The sequence below is a fragment of the Hyla sarda genome, chromosome 8 (assembly GCF_029499605.1).
Source record: "Hyla sarda isolate aHylSar1 chromosome 8, aHylSar1.hap1, whole genome shotgun sequence".
Taxonomy (NCBI): domain Eukaryota; kingdom Metazoa; phylum Chordata; class Amphibia; order Anura; family Hylidae; genus Hyla; species Hyla sarda.
In genome coordinates, this window is record NC_079196.1 from 169,680,735 (window position 1) to 169,700,769 (window position 20,035).

General features: G+C 40.0%; 1 protein-coding gene and 1 long non-coding RNA gene across 5 annotated transcripts in view; one reads left to right on the forward strand and one right to left on the reverse strand.

The window, feature by feature from the left end:
* Positions 1-20,035, forward strand: part of GSG1L (GSG1 like) — a 138,027-nt gene that overhangs the window by 37,653 nt on the left and 80,339 nt on the right. For 3 of the 4 annotated variants that reach the window (XM_056534761.1, XM_056534759.1, XM_056534758.1), the window contains exon 2: positions 10,639-10,686. The exons of the other annotated variant lie outside the window; for it this stretch is intronic. In XM_056534761.1, coding sequence (XP_056390736.1) covers positions 10,639-10,686 — 48 coding nt within the window. The remainder of the gene's footprint in view (positions 1-10,638; positions 10,687-20,035) is intronic. 4 annotated transcript variants of the gene reach the window in all.
* On the reverse strand, positions 1,630-10,631 carry LOC130284423 (uncharacterized). The gene is made up of 3 exons (XR_008847024.1): positions 10,426-10,631; positions 7,054-7,167; positions 1,630-1,803 (listed from the first exon to the last, which is right to left on the reverse strand). It is a non-coding gene; the product is annotated as an uncharacterized LOC130284423 (long non-coding RNA).

Sequence of the window (20,035 nt, forward strand, 5' to 3'; positions counted from 1 at the left end):
ACTTCCAATTCACATAGTAGTTGTTGTGGGAATTGGACGGTCACATGGGCGAGCAGCGGGAACAAAATAGCATCATTGTGGAAATAAAACCTCAGCACAGCTGTTTAACAGTATCATGTTACTGTCGGGGAGTAATAAACATTTTTCTCAGAGTGTCCCTTTTAGCTTAATGGCACTCATCATTGGCTCATTCCATCTTGCCTTTCCATACTTACACAGTTTATTGTAAAGCTTTAATACACACCCTAATGTACTGCTCTAATGTATACACCCTAATGTACTGCTTTAATACATACGCACTTTATAGAACTGTTCTGATCTCTTTGTACTTCTTCCTGTTGACTACTGAATACTGTCATGGCTATCGTTATTTTACATCAATAAATGTATTTGGTTCGAAAAATGCTATACCTTTCCCTACAGACTTGCCAGACCATCTAGAGCTATGAGGGTTGTAAACTTCTTTGTATTATTTTAGAATTCTCTATTTCTCTAACAGTATCCTTGAAAAAGACCCTTTAAATTGTAGCGCACTGTGTAGCATTCTCAGCCTTTGGTCAGTGCCTAAAGGAGCACTCTTCAGTCAGCCCCTGTCTACAGCCCTTAGGCCTTCTGAAAATTAGATTGATTGGCACCACAGGAGTAAGGTTTCTCCTTGAGGAAAGCATGATGTGTGGAGACTTACAGGCCATTCATGTTTTACTGCTAATTTTGGTAAGAAAGGCTGTACATAGCAGCTCTCTAACGTCACCTTTTCCAAGTAGCTTTCCCTTTAGGTTAAAGGAGTACTCCAGCGTGCACTTTTTTCCTTTTATCCCATCCGGGCTGCAAAATAAAATAAAACACACTTTCTGTTACCTGCCAACGAGCCCCCGGAGCTCCGGTACACTCCGGTACAGGTGTTCGGTCCCCAGGCTGTATTCTTCTTACTTCCTGTTAGCCTGGCACGTCACACGGAGCTTCAGCCTATCACCGGCCGCAGCGATGTCCCGCCTCAGCCGGTGATAGGCTGAAGCTCCGTGTGACGTGCCGGGCTAACAGGAAGTAAGAAGAATACAGCCCGGGGACTGAACACCTGTGTACCGGAGCTCCAGAGGCTCGTTGGCAGGTAAGAGAAAGTGTGTTTTCTTTTATTTTGCAGCCCGGACGGGATAAAAGGAAAAAAGTGCGCGCCGGAGTATTCCTTTAACAGCTCACTCCAACTAGGAGTCTTAGAAATTGACTGGAAATGTATACCAAGCCAGAAATCTCTCCAGAAGCAAAATACCTACCTGCAGACAAATTATATTGGCATTAGCAAAACTTCAGTAGTATGTTACTGGTGGCGAACACAAAATTTTGCAATTTTGTAATGTACCGGTATCACAGTTATTAAGTTTACTTACAATAGAACCAAGCGCATAAGAAAATCCAACTTAGTGGGTCACATTATTTGCACAAGGCTAACTAGATAATATGCTTATCAAGCTCCATTATAGCGTCCTTACCATTATGACAGGCGCATCTCAATTCATCTTAAATATTTACTCAGAGTTAAATGTTTGTCAAAGTGAGGAAACACTGTCACAAAGTCAAAGAGAACTGTAATTTACATGTGTAATTACCATTCCGATGGAGATGAAGACTGAATTCACAGGAAAGGCTTCACACTGGGCTATTGCTATCATTTCCACCCAGCTTTCTTTTTCATGCCAGCATATTAATCCTTTATTTCATTCTTGTTGATTTTACAGCATAAAAATATAACAGCGATCACAAAGTTTATCATTCCTGCCCCCAGCTGTGATACCAATAGGCTGACTGCTGGAATACAGAAATGTGTACATTTTAGATAGTCAATGGTTTCTTGCTGGGGTCTGTGAGAGGAACAGCCATAATAAACTTTTTCAAGGTTAGGGTGTTTTGGGCTTCCAAACCCGGACCCATCTTAACTCTTTTAGTATGTTGATGTAACAGTTGTATTTTTTTATTTAGTGCTTGTTCAGACGCTGTGCCCATAATCTTCTTCCCATGCCATACTAATGTGAAAAACTAAAATTACCATATATACTCGAGTATAAGCTGACCCGAATATAAAACGAGGCCCCTAATTTCACCCCAAAAACCCAGGAAAAGTTATTGACTCGACTATAAGCCTAGGGTAGGAAATACATCATCCCCCATGTCATCCTCCCCCCCTGTCATCATCCAGACCCCCGTCATTAACACCCCTGTCTTCATCACTCTGTCATTTTCACCCCGTCATCATCACCGCCTGTCATCATTCCCCCTGTCATCATCCAGACCCCCGTCATCATCACCCTGTTATCATCCCCCCTGTCATCATCCAGACCCCCGTCATCATCCCCCCCCTTCATCATCACCGCCTGTCAATCCCTTCATCAGTGGTCTTCAACCTGCGGATTTCCAGATGTTGCAAAACTACAACTCCCAGCATGCCCGGACAGCCATCGGCTGTCCGGGCATGCTGGGGGTTGTAGTTTTGAAACATCTGGAGGTCCGCAGGTTGAAGATCACTGCGGCCTTCGTCATCATCCAGACCCCCCCTTAAAGTTTTCTACTCACCTCCCCTCGGTGGGAAAGGAGGGTGAGCTGGTCCGGGCCATCTATGCTGCAGGGACCATCCGGTGGGGAGGGCTAGTCGTTCGGGGCTGTCCATTTACACTGGGAGGCCCTCTTTTCCGGGCTGGCCCCGGACTAGTGATGTTGCCTTAATGACGACGCACAGGGAAATTCTTGCTCAGGTACGTCTGCTGCGCATGGACTTCCCTGTGCGTCGTCGTCAAGGCAATGTCACTAGTCCGAGGCCGGCCTGGAGTGGAGAAGAGGGCCTCCCAGTGAAGAGGGAGGAGCGCTCCAAAGCATAGTTAAGTCAGTTACAGAATGATGTGTGTAGCATAGGTGAGGGTACGCTTACACCAAATGGTTGTGTACAACATGGCAAAGCACGTAGATATGATGGTCGTTCCACCCAACAGATATAGAATATATTATAAACTTGCTTCAAGGATAGGTAGGTACTCATGGCGCTGAACAGACCAAACCAAGTATTGGTTTGGTCTGTTCACCCTAGGTGATTGGCTTTACATGCAGTACCCAGAACTCAGTGTATCAATTTATCATGAGTGGGGGGAGGACGGGAGCAGCTTGACTATTGTGCTGCAGTTCTGTCCCTCTGCCTACATAGCCAGCATGGTGAACATAGTCTTTTATTCACATTAGGGCATAAATGAAAAAAGATACATCTAAAAGGTATTGGGGAGAACTAATAGGGCTTAGGGAACTTAACAGGTTCCCTTAAAATGTTTGTTTTTTTTTCAGACATTTTGCATTGATGGCCTATCCTCATGATAGGTCTTCAAAGTCTGATTGGCAGGGTGTCCTACTCCATTCATTGTAAAGTAAGGCTCCAGTTTACTACAGATCAGCTCCTATCAATGGGAAACTAACAGCAGGGTCATCCGCACTAACCTGATTATACAAGTCGATTCATTTTAATATGGTCATTTCTGCCATACTTAACTGCACTGGAGACGGGCTGCTGATCGAGAGAAAGCATTGCACATACTGCAGCAGCCACCTCCAGTGCAGTTAAGAAGACATATACCATATAGATGACAAGATGAATATCTCCTGGACGGCTGCACCGATTTTCACCCAGTAAGAGGCATTAGAAACAGGCTCTCCAGCACTATCTAACTAATCAGGTTAGTGCAGGTGACCCTGCCATCAGATTCCCTTTAACATCACTAAATGTTAAATTACTGAACAAGTGCAACCGCATTGTTCCTTGTCTATATGTTGGGGCGACTGCTGAATATCCGATCGATGGGAATAGGCCATCAATATAAAATACCTAGAAAATGTCTTTAAATCTGTTGTCCCACTCATCCATGTTAATGGCCACTGACTTTGCCTTTGTACTGCTACTCAGCTTGGCTACTTGCTGAATCTAACTGATCTGACAGCACACTGGACCTCTTGGAAAGTAGCGGACATAAGTGATACACTGATGTCCACCATCAACCCTATAAATGCTGTGATCAATACTGATCATGGCATCTGAAGTAGATGTGGGGCTTAGGGGTACTCATCGGACCAGCCCCTGCGATCTTGCAACTGAAAAAGTACCCTTCACACCTGAGACAGCTGGGGCAGTATCTTATGAAGAGTGGGCCAAGATACCTGGAGACAAGTATAGAAGTCGTATTGAGAGTTACAGAAATCGCTGGATAGCAGTGATTGCCTCAAAAGGTTGTGCAACAAAATATTAAGTTCAGGGGACCATCATTTTTGCCCAGGCCAGTTTAATTATTTTGTTGTTGTTTTTTTTTTATGATTCTGTTGAACCACAATTCAGAAGCAATGTCTGATTTTCATCAGTTCATTTTCATTAAACTTTTATTAATTTTCATTTTTGTTTGTTTTAAGTTATTTCTCGGAGCCTTGTGGGTTTTTCTGTATCTAACAGAAAGATACCAACAATTTTGTCAACGTTTGTACATATTGCACCCTACTGTTCCATTTCCTTTTCTTGCGGTCACAGTTTACTGTAGTGTATATTGTTGAATGAGCTCTACTAAAGTAAAAGTATACATTGTATCCACTTAACTCATTTCATTTGTCATGCACTAAATGTACAAGGGATATGCTCAGTGAATAAAATGTATAAAAATACCTGTATTCAGGAAGGAGCTTTGTATGTTAGTGCTATTCTTTACAGCAGTGCTGTGACCTAGGATGACAGATTGTTCACTTCATTATGGATATATAAAGTGCTGCCAAATCCTCATACCTGCTTGTACTATTTTTGAAGAAATGTTCTATAAGATGTGTGAGATTTTTGATGACAGAAACATTTTTCAAAATAATTCTTTGCTGAGGTGTCGGGAAAAGAAAACTTACAAGAACATTCTAATGAAGATTTCATGTTATATAACCATTTTGCAGTGTGCAGGGCTTATATATTCAGAACATATACTGTAGATTATAAGGAATCATGCCCACTATCTGGCCTTGAAGTAGGAGCATTTGGAATAGTCTGCTATCTGTTGTGTATAGTGGCATATTTCCACCAAAACCAGAAAATGACATTTTAACTGGAAGTTTAGTGCTTTATCTCCATTTAATTTCCAAGGTTTATTATTTAAAAAGCTGAAAAACATCTATTGTGCCATTTATCACAAATAGATTGTATAATATTATAATGTTGCTGCCTGCAAGCCTGCTTACTATCAGATTAATACCTTTCCTGAAAACAGCCTAAGGGGAAATGTTATCATTATTCAGACTCCTGAATGGTCAACACTAAATATTTTATTTAATAGGAATTGAAATAACAAATGCAATACCAACAATAAATGTTGGTATAGTTATAAATATTAGATTTACAGGTCATACAATATATAAAGGGAAATAAGTTGTTCAACCAAACACATGACGTGATGCAAAGTAAGCCTACTTTCTTGCATAAGCATAACGCAATGAACAGCCAAGAGTATAGGAACCAATTCTTGGACCTGTAAGGATATATTCACACAGTGTTACAGAATGATTGCTGCCACAATAACCAGACTTATGTACTGATTTTCAGTTGCAAAAACTTCTGTAACAAATCCGCCCCTTTAAAGGGGTACTCCACTGGAAAACATTTTCTTTTAAATAAACTGGTGCCAGAAAATTTACTTCTATAAAAAAAAATCCCAATCCTTCCAGTACTTATCAGCTCATGTATAGTACAGCAGGTTCTGTAGTATACAGCAGAGGAAGTTCTTTTCTAATTTCCTTTCTGTCTGACCACAGTGCTCTCTTCTGACACCTCTGTCCATTTTAGGAACTGTCCAGACCAGGATAGGTTTGCTATGGGGATTTGCTTCTACTCTGGACAATTCCTAAAATGGACAGAGATGTCAGCAGAAAGCACTGTGGTCAGGCAGAAAGGAAATTCAAAAAGAAAATAACTTCATCTGTAGTACACACATATAAGTACTGGAAGGATTGGGATTTTTTAATAGAAGTCATTTACAAATCTGTTTAAATTTCTGGTACCAGTTGATTTAAAGGGGTACTCCGGCCCTAAGACATCTTATCCCCTATCCCAAAGACACCCACCTCTTTGAGCTGCATGCCACGCTGCCAGCTCACAAACTGCCGGGTGCCGACCATGGGTCCGGAGTATCATGATGTCACGACTCTGCCCCGTCACGCCCCACCCCTCCCATAGACTTGCATAGCGGGGGCGGGGCATGATGTCACACGGGGGCGGAGTCATGACATCTTGATACTCCGGCCCGTGGTCGGCACCTGGCAGTTTGTGAGCTGGCCGTGCGACATGCAGCTCAAAGAGGTGGGTGCCGAATGCAAGATTGTGGGGGTCTCCGGCAGCGGGACACCAGCGGTCAGACATCTTATTCCCTATCCTTTGGATCTCCAGAATCTCCAGAATGAGGCCCCAGCTCTCAGAGCGACTGTGTGCTCTAGACATGACACCCTTCATTTATTTGAACAAAGAAGCAGTAGATCCAGAACTATTCTTTGCAGCTTTATTGTAACACAGCACTCGGATAAAATCAGCCAATACATCAAACGCGTTTCGAGCGCATGCGCTCGAAACGCGTTTGATGTATTGGCTGATTTTATCCGAGTGCTGTGTTACAATAAAGCTGCAAAGAATAGTGCTGGATCTACTGCTTCTTTGTTCCACTATTGGGTGTTGGCTGGACACCGATCCGTGCACATTGGAGGGGTTTTGGTGAGCTGGACAAGTGTCTGTGAACTTTGCTATTACCCTTCATTTATTTGTATGAGAGCACAGGAGATGCTGAGTGCCATACTTTGCTATCTTCAGTGCCACAGTAAAAATAAATGAAGGACATCTTGTCTAGAGTACACACTCTCTGAAAGCCAGGTTTCCATTCTGGAGATTGTGGGGGGTCGGACCACTGTGACAGATACTTATCCCCTATCCTGTGGATAGGGGATAAAATAATTTTCACTTGACAATCCCTTTGATTCTTATGTATAATGTAGAGCAAAGATAAATCCTGCACTCACCGCATACTCCTTTAGTAAAATCCTTTAGTGACCGGACCCATAAGCAGGGAGGCAACAGAGACACACGAGGGGCTCAGAGGCTACAGCCGGCAGTTTTATTTGATTAACGAACTTCTTCTGGAAAGGAAGAAATTTAGTAAAGAGTACGCATTGAGTGCAGGATTAATCATTGATCTACATTATACCATGAACATTTCTACTGAACTCCTAGCACCTCATTTTTAACAGACCCTATGTTATTACTAAAGCACACCGAGTTGATTTCTCCTCCTTAGTAGGTCTGAGAGTGTATGTGATGCCTCCTTCTGTTCTTTAATTTGCATTATATTGTATTTATTTAATTATTATGTTGCATACTGTTAAATTCTTATTTTTTTATCGCCTGTATTTTCATGTATAACTTTGAATGTGTAGTCAACATTTAGGTATTTAAAGGGGTATTCCAGGAAAAAACTTTTTTTTTATATATCAACTGGCTCTAGAAAGTTAAACAGATTTGTAAATTACTTAATTAAATCTATTAAAACATCTTCATTCTTTCAGTACTTTTGAGCTTCTGAAGTTAAGGTTGTTCTTTTCTGTCTAAGTGCTCTCTGATGACACGTGTCTTGGGAACCGCCCAGTTTAGAAGAGATTTACTATGGGGATTTACTTCTAAACTGGGCGGTTCCCGAGACACGTGTCATCAGAGAGCACTTAGACAGAAAAGAACAACCTTAGCTTCAGAAGCTCATAAGTACTGAAAGGATTAAGATTTTTTTATAGAAGTAATTTACAAATCTGTTTAACTTTCTAGAGCCAGTTGATATATAAAAAACAAAGTTTTTTCCTGGAATACCCCTTTAATATGCTATAGTGAAAACTACCTGTAATACAGACATTTTTGCCTGCCCTAGAGACCTATCATGGATGAGATGGCATCAGCATTGTTTCAGTATTACATCTGTATTTCTGCATCTTACAAAATGATGGGCTGTCTTTTAGGCAGGAAATTGAATTACGCTTTGAAATATAAATGCTATACGGCGAAAATACTAATAACACTCTCCTGCAATCGTGATCAAATACGGACAACATATGGATGCGCCATGTTTTGTTTGGGAATTTTCTATCCACAAAAAGTTAAGAGAAGAATATGCTTTGTTTCCAAAATATCCATATACAGTGGTCCCTCAACATACGATGGTAATTCGTTCCAAATGACCAACCGTTTGTCGAATCCATCGTATGTTGAGGGATCCGTGCAATGTAAAGTATAGAAAGCTGTACTTACCTGTCCCCGTCGCTCCGGACCAGGTCCTCACCGCTCCCGCTGCTGTCCCAGGGGCTCCCGATGCTGTCCCGCTGCTCCGGTGTCTTCTTCGCGATCCTCCGGCTTCTTCCGCATCTTCTGCAGGGTCCGGGCCTCGCTTTCTGGTGACGTTATGACGCTGCTGCGCCGGCACGGCGTGCGTAGTGACATAATAACGACGCCGGAAAGCGAGGCCCGGACCTTGGAGAGGATGCGCAAGACACCGGAGGATCGCGAAGTGGACCCGGAGCAGCGGGAATAGGTGAGCGAACCTGCCAGGGATGCTTAAACTGCTATCTGACAGCAGCTTAAGCATTTTGCGCTGTCGGATAGCAGTTAATGCGATGGCCCTGACATATAAAAGCATCGTTTGTCGATGCTGACATCAACATGCGATGGCCTCTGAGAGCATCGTATGTCGATTTTATCATATGTCGGGGCCATCGAAGGTCGGGGGGTTACTGTATTTTACATGCTTGCTCTGATAAATATTATCAGGGGTTTTAATACCTTTATGACAGCCTGTAAAATCCTGATGGAATATAGATGCAAAATATTGCGAATTTGTATAAGAGGCCTAAGGATAGATAATCTAGTTACTTTTACTCTTGCTACAACCACATCTGCTGAAGATTGTTTCTAGAATATGGTGTACTCCACTTTCAGTAAAACAATATATTCTGACAGATATTTTCTACTTCAGTGTCCTTCTCCCATCCGACACTCCTGTATCCCTGAAATCTTTCCTCACTACTCGGTTAATCTCTCTCTCCTCATTCTTTTATTGGCTGTCACATCTGATGGTCGCTTCCTTGGTGACCCTTCGCACACTAACTTAATTTTAAAACCATCTTACCTTAACACTTCTTTCTTCTGCACCCATCCATTGTATCTAAAATTTGTCCTGTGCAATTCCCATATTTTTAAACTGGCTATTCCAACACATCAGTTTCCCATTATCCAACCTACAATAACATTTACTCCACTACTCAAACATGCAGTAACCTTCTGTCTCCTTCTCCCTTCCCTTGTACATTGTAAGCGCTCTCTGTCAGGGCCCTCTCTCCTTCTGTACTGGTCTCTCACACATTAATGGGGTTATCCAGGAAAAAAACTTTTTTTGATATATCAACTGGCTCCAGAAAGTTAAACAGATTTGTAAATTACTTCTATTAAAAAATCTTAATCCTTTCAGTACTTATGAGCTTCTGAAGTTAAGGTTGTTATTTTCTGTCTAAGTGCTCTCTGATGACACGTGTCTTGGGAACCGCCCGGTTTAGAAGAGGTTTGCTATGGGGATTTGCTTCTAACCTGGGCGGTTCCCGAGACACGTGTCATCAGAAAGCACTTAGACAGAAAAGAACAACCTTAACTTCAGAAGCTCATAAGTACTGAAAGGAGTAAGATTTTTTAATAGAAGTAATTTACAAATCTGTTTAACTTTCTGGAGCCAGTTGATATATATATAAAAAAAAAGGTTTTTCCTGGATAACCCCTTTAAGCTCATGTTTATTAAACTTGATTTAATTGTCTAATATTGTTATATATAAACTCTGCATTACTGATAAAAGGACAATAATGGCCCTGACTTACTATAGTAAACTCAACCTGTTTTGTTGGATTGTGTGCCAGAATTTGGCGCATTGCTCCAGAATTTCTGTCTGCGCCAGAAAAAACAAAAAACAAAACAAGTCTCCATTTTACTGAGAAAACCCAAAAAAGGGGCATGGCCAACAGGAAAAGGGGCGTGATTGCTGAAAAGGGGCGTGTCCCCGTCATTTTGAAAAAATCCCAACATATTTACTAAGGTTTTTACGCAAAATTTGGTGGATTTCAGCTCTGGAAAATCCCACAGCACAGAGCATGTGTAAAAAAAAAAAATAAGCAAAATGTAGGAAAAGTGCAAAATGTAGGGAAACATTAATGAATACCATGGAAAAACATCTGTTGGGAAAAAAAACCCAAAAAGAAAACTCCACTCCACTCTTAATAAATCAGGGCCATTGTGTTTCTTTTCCATGATTATATGGAGATGCAGAAAACATATAGTAGTGTAAAAGAAACATTCTACCGTAACTCACCATATGATGACTACAAATGAGTTAACAGTTCCTATTATTGGAATGTCTTCTTTCCAGTGTATCTTCTTTATACCTTCTGCACCAGCGTGTTTATTTAAGATGGCCTCTGTAGTATGACTGTAGCATGGCGTGTTTGTCCTTTAACATTCTATTCATTCTGTATAGTGTCATGTAAAACGTATGACACATTGACTGTTCATTTCCTATTTACAGGTGAAAAATGTCGAAGCTTTATTGACCTTGCACCAGCATCTGAAAAAGGTAAAGAATAAATTATACATAGTGTCACTATTATTACTGTATGTGACTGCTAAGTCATAACATTCAGATGTGTAGGCTACCATCTTATCATTTTCTTTCAAGATTGACATTATTTTATTCAGCTGACATTTTATTACATAGCATATGATACTAAATCTAATTTCAATAATATATATATATATATATAACTTAATGTGTGTGTGTGTATGTGTGTCTATATATATATATATATATATATATATATATATATATATATATATATATATATATATATCTGTTCCAGCATCCCTTCTAAACGGCAAAAGATATTAACATGAAACTTGGCACACATGTTACTTATATGTCAACAACAAACATAGGATAGGTAATTTAACCCTTATTCACCCCCATTTGCCAGGGTCGGGGTTTTTGTTTAAAGTCCCATACAAGTCTATGGGAAATATATGTTACTGCAGAACTTCCAAACGGCTGGAGATATTTCGATAATACTTGGTCGCATGTTACTTATATGTCCACTTAAAATATAGGATAGTTAATTTAACTCTTGACTACCCCCATTTGTGAGGGTCGGGGTTTTTGTTTAAAGTCCCATGCAAATCAATGGGAAATGTATGTTCCCACATAACTTCCGTATGGCTGGAGATATTTAAATAATACCTGGTACACATATTACTTATATGTCAAAAAAATGTATATGATAGTTAAATTAACCCTTACTTACACCCTTATATAAAAGATGGGTTTTTGTTTCAAGTCACATGCAAGTATATGGGACTTCCAGTATTTTACTCCGTGAGCTCCGTTTAGCATCTCCTTGTGAATGTGTCAATCCAGCTTGCAAGCCACACCCCATCTCACAAAGACACGCCTGCATTTTACGCCCCATCCCTTTTATTATCTACCTTTTTGTGCATTGGTCTGGCTTGCAAATGACACCCAGTCCCACAAAGCCACGTCTCCTTCTTTTTCAGCTTACAATACCTTCATCAGAAATTAGTCCCACCTGAGGACAGGATATGAGGATGGGACATAAGGACAGGATATGAGGTCAGGATATGAGGACGGGATATGAGGATGGGATATAAGGACGGTATATGAGGTCAGGATATGAAGACGGGATGTGAGGACGGGATATGAGGTCGGGATATGAGGACGGGAAATTAGTTCGAGATAGGAGGACCGGATATGAGGATGGGATATGAGGTTGAGATTTGAGGATGAAATATGAGGACGGGATAGGAGGTCGAGCTATGAGGTCGGGATATGAGGACGAGATAGGAGGTCGACATATGAGGTCGGGATATGAGGACGGGATAGGAGGTCGAGATAGTAGGACAGGCTAGGAGGTTGGGATATGAGGACAGGATATGAGGTCGAGATAGGAGGTCGGGATATGAGGATAGGATAGGGCAACGGGATATGAGGTCGAGATATGAGGACGGGATAGGAGGTCAGGATATGAGGACGGGATATGAGGTTGACATATGAGGACAGGATATGGGGTTGGGATATGACAACAATATATGAGGACGGGATATGAAGTCAGAAGCTTCCTCCTTTGTTGATTTTCCTCCCCAACAAGGATTAGGAAGGAAAAACCGGGCAATGCCAGGAACTCAGCTAGTAGCAAATGAAAGCAAAGCAGATCATAGTTATAATTACCCAGAACTACTGTCCATAAGAACGAAAGACCATGGCACTCACCAATGCTGCTGTAGTGAACTTTATTGAAGATCCAGGTGTCACATTTACAGGTGCGAGACAGACATATATTTGGGCAGGGGTACTTCTTTGGGCGATGGTGCCGTTTCACGCATGCTTGCGCTTCGACTGGCCCGCTAAAATGATCCACCACAGGTAAATGCAAGAAAAATTTAATGGTAAAAAATGCAATGCGTTTCACTGCACTTGTGCAGCTTCCTCAGGATGCCTGAGGAAGCTGCTCAAGCGCAGTGCAATGCGTTGCAATTTTTTTACCATTAAATTGTCCTTGCATTTACCCGTGGTGGATCCTTTCCACACTCACTGAATTTGATATTTCCCATGTAGCCAATTCTGTTCTATCTCTGCAACCATGGCAGAAGAGCGGCAGTTGGAGACCACCTATGTTTTACACATACGCTTCCCATTGTTGTGTATGAGGTCACAAAACCAACTTTGGTAAGCGACCCTTGCCTTATATTGATTTCCTCATTGGAGTGTGTTTACACTATGGAGCGCTTGTTTCTTTTAGATCATTCTGTGAAGAAACTTGAAACAAAAGGTGTGCTTTAACACTAAACATTAAAAATGCATCTACTAGAAAAGAAGAGAGAGAGGCATTGTTTATAAACACCCATATTTAGCCAAATTAGTTTTCCTACTCTATGAGAGTTTTTGTGTTTGGTATGTTTTAAATGTAGTGAAAGTAACTCAATAACGTTCTTGATTTTTAAGTGCATTGTACACTAGGAAAAGTACAAGAAACTTTCACAAAAGCACATTGAAAGAGATTTAACAAGACCTATGTAGATAGAGAACAGTGGTGCAATTGCCTATAGCAATAATCAGATTGCTCCTTTCAATTTTCAGAGGCCTTACATGAAAGATGGAATCTCATTGGGTACTATTGGCAACTGCATCACTCTTTCTTTACATGCCTTTTGATAAATTTCCCTGATTGTTCTTTTCACAGAAAGACATGCCTACTCCAAAATGCACAATCATTATTTTAATGGAAAACATTTCTAGCATTAAAGGGGTACTCTGCTGGAAAAAAAAATTAATCAACTGATGCCAGAAAGTTAAACAGATTTGTAAATTACTTCTATAAAAAAAAAAATCTTAATTCTTCCAGTACATATCAGCTGCTGTATGCACCATAGGAAGTTATTTTCTTTTTGAATTTCCTTTCTGTCTGACCACAGTGCTCTCTGCTGACACCTCTGTCCATTGTCGGAACTGTCCAGAGCAGAATTGGTTTGCTATGGGAATTTTCTCCTACTCTGGACAGTTCCTAAAATTGACAGAGGTGTCAGCAGAGAGCACTGTGGTCAAACAGAAAAGAAATTCAAAAAGAAAAGAACTTCCTGTGGAGCATATAGCAGCTCATAAGTCCTGGAAGGATCAAGATTTTTTTTAACAGATGTAATTTACAAATCTGTATAACTTTCTGCCACTAGTTGATTAAAAATTTTTTCCAGTGGAATACCCCTTTAATCCTTAAGATCCATTGTGGGATCTAAAAGTGTTAAATATATGTGACGGTTAACTAATGGGGACTGATCAGGACATCCTGCTATTGTGAGGTCCCGATCAGCTAAGAGGAAGGCCAGAGGTTTGCAGATAATCTCTGTACTGTTCGATGATCCTCTTCTAGTGCAGGCTGGCTCAGCCAGGCTGTACAAGAAGAGCACCAATAACACTGAGAAGTGCTATACTATGGCATAACATTGAACAGTGTTTGCATTTGAAAGATTGCACGTAATATTCTCCTATGGGGACTAAAAAAAATAGTTAATAAAATAATTTATAATTTTGAATAAGCACCTCACTTAATGAAAGTTTAAATCCACTTTTCCTATTTTTTTAATAAAATAATGTAAACAAAAATAAACCAAAACATATTTGGTATTGCCGCAGGTGAAAATATCCAAATATTAAAATATAATGCCCACGAAATCGCATGGTGAGTTGCATAAATGTAAAAAAAAATTGACAAGTTCAATAATGCCAATTTTGGTTAATTTATATACCAGAAAACAATTAATTAAAAGTGAAAAAAATCTCATCTAAACAAAAATAGTCCTGTCACAAGAGCACAATTTTAAGCATACTTATTTTCTTTCAAAGTAGTAAAATAAAATCTATATGAACTGGGTATTTTATATTTTATTGACCTACAGAATTATACTGACCTACAGAATAAAAATAAAATTTTAACCGTAAAGTGCACTGCATAAAAATGACCCCCCCCCCCCCCCCCCCCCAAAAAAAAAAAAAACTCTCTTCTTATGCTCCTATTCCCTTACATCTGTCTCCCTCTTCTTGTCATGTACATTTCATAGGTTAGCGATCAGGAAATTAAAGGTGTATTCCGGCGTTATGCATCTTATACCCTATCAAAAGGAAAGGGGACAATATGTATGATCGAATGGGTCCCGCCGCTGGGCACCCCCGCAATCTTGGTGCAGCCCCTGGCATTCTGTGCCGGGTGCTGCCTCCAAGACAGGGACGTGTCATCACATAGACATGAATGGAGGGGACGTGGTGTGATGTCACTAGGGGGCATAGGTGTGACTTCACGTCCCTGTCTCCGAGGCAGCACCTGACACAGAATGCCGGGGGCTGCACAGAGATCGAAGGGGTCCCCAGTGGAGGGACCCCTGCGATCATACATCTTTACCCTATCCTTCAAATAGGGGAAAAGATGTATAAAGCTGGAATACCCCTTTAAAGGAATAAGTAAAATGCTCACGCTACAATTAGGTGCAGGATGCACTTGCTGGATTAATAACTTCCAAATCCACAAAAATATTTTTTCCAGCACTTAGCAAAAAGTAGGGAACAGATAGATGAGAATAAAACCAGAGTAGACAGTGTTTGTTTGGAGTCTACTACCCTGCAAACACATGGGTCTGTATATGAGCTGTAGACTCAAAATGAGCTGTGAGCTGTAAATCCAAACTACACATACATTTAAATTGTAACACCAAGAAGGACAAGAAGTAGGGTTATTCAAATCGAGGAAGTAGAAGATGTTGCTAAGATCAGCATATGATCAAATTTTTAAGCATCTAGGTCCAATTTGTGGCATGTGGGAGGAGCTTTGAGGGTATGAAAGCCTGAGAGAAAGCAATTTTTTTAGCCACACGAAACCTCAGAAGTCAGTACAGTATGATGGTGTGACACCTCCTATTCCTCAACATGCCAGTTATTGGCCCTTGTCACAAGCTGAGAGGGACAGAAACCTTAAAGTGTCCCTGTCATCAACAAAAACTTTTGATATAATGTAGATAATACCATTATATGTATATTTGTAATATACATTGGTTAAAAAATGTGTCTATTTTTGTCCCTACAGCTGTTGTTTGTGTGTCTCTGTGAGGAGTCCAAATACAGGAAGTGTGGGTGGACAAGCAGGGCTCTGTGCACTTAGGACAAGCAGGACTCTGCAAACTGAGGCTCTATAACATGCCCCTGGCTCACACAGCAGGATGATTGACAAGCCAAGAGCCTGTAGAGGGCCCTGCTTCTCCTGCCCTCGCTTCCTGTATTTGGACTCTTCACAGACACTCACAGGCAATAGCTACAGGGACAGCATTTTTTCACTCAAAAAATATACACATTTTTTAATCAATGTATATTACAAATATACATATTATGGTATTATCTACATTATATCAAAAGTTTTTGTTGGCGACAGGTACACTTTAAATTGAGAGACTTTGCTTTATTACCGTGGAAGATCGCTATGTGCTTTGGTTGACATGTATGGACTGTTCACCATTGCATGTCACAGTGGTTGAGAGGCTAACAATAAATTTGAATGACATCAAGAGGTGCACAGTGGGAAATCTGTAGGGATGGATCTGATTAGAAGATAAGAGCAATAGATTATAATAGAGTGTAGTAATCCATTCTGTACCACAAGTAAATTTGGACATCACATACCATGCCTGCACAAACCATCGGAAGGTGTTTGCACATCTTTGGCCAATGAGACAGACATCCAGCAACAACTGTTTTATTGACCTCATGTCATCGCTCTCATAGGCTATCATGGTGCAGAGCAAGACAGCAATGGAGGCTGGAATGGAAGTCTACTCTCTTCAGTGATGATTCAGCTTTTTTCTGAAATGCAATGAAAACCAGAGATAAGTCTAGGGAGCACATGGGTAATGCGATTAAGAGACCTTCATGAACGAATGTCACAACTATCCTACTCCCAAGAGTAAGGTGTGAGCTGGTAGATTGTAAGGCAGCGGACAGCTCAAGTCATCATTTTAGGTATTTTAACAGCTTGGGGTTAAATTGATTTGATAACCAGTTGTATGGCCATTCCTCTAAGGTTTTGCACCATGACAATGACAAGCTGCATGTTGCAACATCTCCAGACTTGTCTCCCATTGAACACATCTAAGATGTAGAACGGAAAATAGAACAGTTACAACAAAAAAGACATATCAAAAATAAACAAAGCAGAACAATAAGTAAATGTGACCATAATGAATGATGACTTATCTGAGCACTGATAATATAAATTCTTACCAGTATCTAATTTTTAAAAAGATAATCCATGGTCAAGTTAAGTGTGTCAAGAGAATATAGAGAACAAATAAATAAAATAAGCAATAAAATAAAATAAAGGGAGTAAAAAACATTAAATGTCATATGTTTCCAAACTCTGCAAAATGTTATGACATTTGTGGTGTTCTCCATTGAAGCGGAGAGAAATTCCATCCTCCTTATCTCTCGTATTCTATCTATTAGAGCACTAAATGGAGGAGGTGAAGTATTTTTCCACCAGCATGCTATTACGCATTTAGCTGCTGTCAACATATGTAGAAGAAGTCTAGCTTGTATTTTAGTCAGTTCTCTTGGAAGCATGTTAAGGAGGAATGTTGCGGGTTCTAATGGAAGTACAAGTCCTAAAGTCTGCCTGATGAGGTTTTGGACTTTGATCCAGTAATCAGTGAGGGAAGGGCATTACCAAAAGAATTGTGGGAGTGTGCCAATCGAAGATCGGCATCTCCAACATAGTGGAGATGTTTTGGGATACATTCGGTGAAGCAAATCTGGAGTGTGATACCAGAAGGTAAGTATTTTGTATTGATTCTCCCTGTAAATAGTACAGGCAGATGATTTGGCTGCATTTGACCGGATAATTTTCCACTCATTAATGGAGAACCTCTGATACATTTCCCATTTATCCATATAGAAATGGCGGATCTCAGGGGAGGCCTTAGATGTGAGTAAAAGGAAGTAAATGTTGATAATAAGACCTCTTGGTATAACTTTTGCAAATAGCCTCAAAGGGTGTAAAGGAAGGTAAGACTATACTTGAGGGGGCAAGGGTCAGCCGAGTATGTATTTTGCTGTATAATGGGAATGAAGAGTCAGGGAGGTTGTACTTAGTCTGAAGAGTAGGGAATGGTATTAGTATGCGTCTTATTGGATCTATTATATAAATCAATTGAAATAGCTTAGCTTCTATGCAAGGGTTAATTATTCCACTGTTACAGCTTGATGGGAAGGAGGGGTTTAAAATTATTGGGATTAGTAGTGATTTAGGCAATTTTTTTTATCCATATGTAAACAAATTTTTTTTCCAAAGTTTTAAGTGTTAATAATGTAGTCTTCAGTATATTTCTAGTTCGTTTGGATGTCTGTAAATCCCAAAGACTTTGGGTGGACAGGTGTAATTCATTGTATCTCAATCTCAGACCACCTATGGTATGATTGAAATTTAATCAAAGATGGAAGTCTACGTAAATGCTTAGCCACATAGTATTTGTCTGGGAATGACAAACCTCCAACATTTTTGGGCATTGTTAACACCTTAAATGGTATTCTGTGACAGCCATTTTTCCATACAAATTTGAGTATGTTTGATTGAAGGTGGATTAGAGCACTTTTTGGAATAGAAATGGGGATCGTTTCTAGGAGATATAATATTTTAGGTAGAACCATCATTTTAACGGCTGCGATCCTACCTAGAATGGATAAGGGGAGCAGCATCCATTTAACAAGGAGATTTTTTATGTCTTGGACTGGGAGGAAAGTTATGTTTAAAGGGGTACTCCAGTGAAAACCTTTTTTCTTTTAAATCAACTGGTGGCAGAAAGTTAAACATATTTATACATTACTTCTATTAAAAAATCTTAATCCTTCCAGTACTTATTAGCTGCTGAATGCTGCAGAGGAAATTCCTTTCTTTTTAGAACACTGATGACATCACGAGCACAGTGCTCTCTGCAGACATCTCTGTCCATTTTAGCAACCATGCATAGCAGATGTATGCTAAGGGCAGCATGGTGGCTCAGTGGTTAGCAGTGCTGCGGACTTGGGTTCAAATCCCACTAAGGACAACAATAAATAAAGCGTTATTATTATTATAATAACATCAGCAGAGAGAACTGTGCTCGTGATGTCATCAGAGAGCATTCCAAAAAGAAAAGAATTTCCTCTGTAGTATTCAGCAGCTAATAAGTACAGGCAGGATTAAGATTTTTAATAGAAGTAATTTACAAATATGTTTAACTTTCTGCCACCAGTTGATTTAAAAGAAAAAAAGGTTTTCACCGGAGTACTCCTTTAAAGAGGGAAGTGAACTTAGAGGTAAGTTTAATACCTAGGTATTTGAGGGTGGTGTAATCTATATTTAAAATTTTATTTGAGACTTTATACATTTTTTGTTGGGATACGAATTGGCAATATTTCTGTTTTGTCAGAATTAATTTTGTATCCTGATACTTTAGAATAGGATCCAAGAACGGTGAGGAGGTTGGGTAATGATATGTGCCGTTTGGTCAATGTTAAAAGCAGATCGTCTGAGAAAACAGATACTTTAAATTCTCTGGTTCCCACTCTAACTCCAGCAATATTTGCATTATTGTGAATATATGCCGCAAAGGGGTTCTAAGTTAAGAACAAACAATAAAGGGGAAACGGGACATCCTTGTCTTGTACCATTTGAAATTGGTAATTCATGTGAGGTGCCATGTGTGAGACGGATTAGGGCAGATGGGTTAGTGTAAAGGTTGGAGACAACCGACAGAAATGGACTGGTGATTCCAAATGTCCGAAGAGTGGACAGTAAAAATGGCCAACTTAGTCTGTCGGATGCCTTTTCAATATCGAGGCTGATATGAACTCCCGGAGTATTGGCTTTATTGATCTCTTGATACTTGATCTCTATGAATTAATGAGGGAAGGGTATTACTTAGTCTATTAGCCAGCACTTTAGTAAATATTTTTAGGTCCGAACTTAACAATGTAATTGGCCTGTAACGGGAGCATTCTGTAGGATCTTTGTCAGTTTTTGGTATTACAGTGATAAAGGAACCAAGCATGGAATGTGGTATTGGTGTATCTGACATAAAAGAATTAAATAAGGTCAACATATGAGGGGATAACATTTCCATGTAAGTTTTGTAGTAAAGGTAGGTCAGACCATCTGGTCCAGGAGATTTCTAGTTTTGCAATTGATTAATAGTATCTTGCAACTCTTCCAGAGTGATTGGGGAATTCAGCATTTCCAGATCTACATTTGAAATTTTAGGCAGTCCACAGTTGTCCTTAGGTAGTCCACAGTTGTCCAAGTAATTCCGGATCTCATTATCTCTTTCCGCAGTATTAGAAGGTAGTA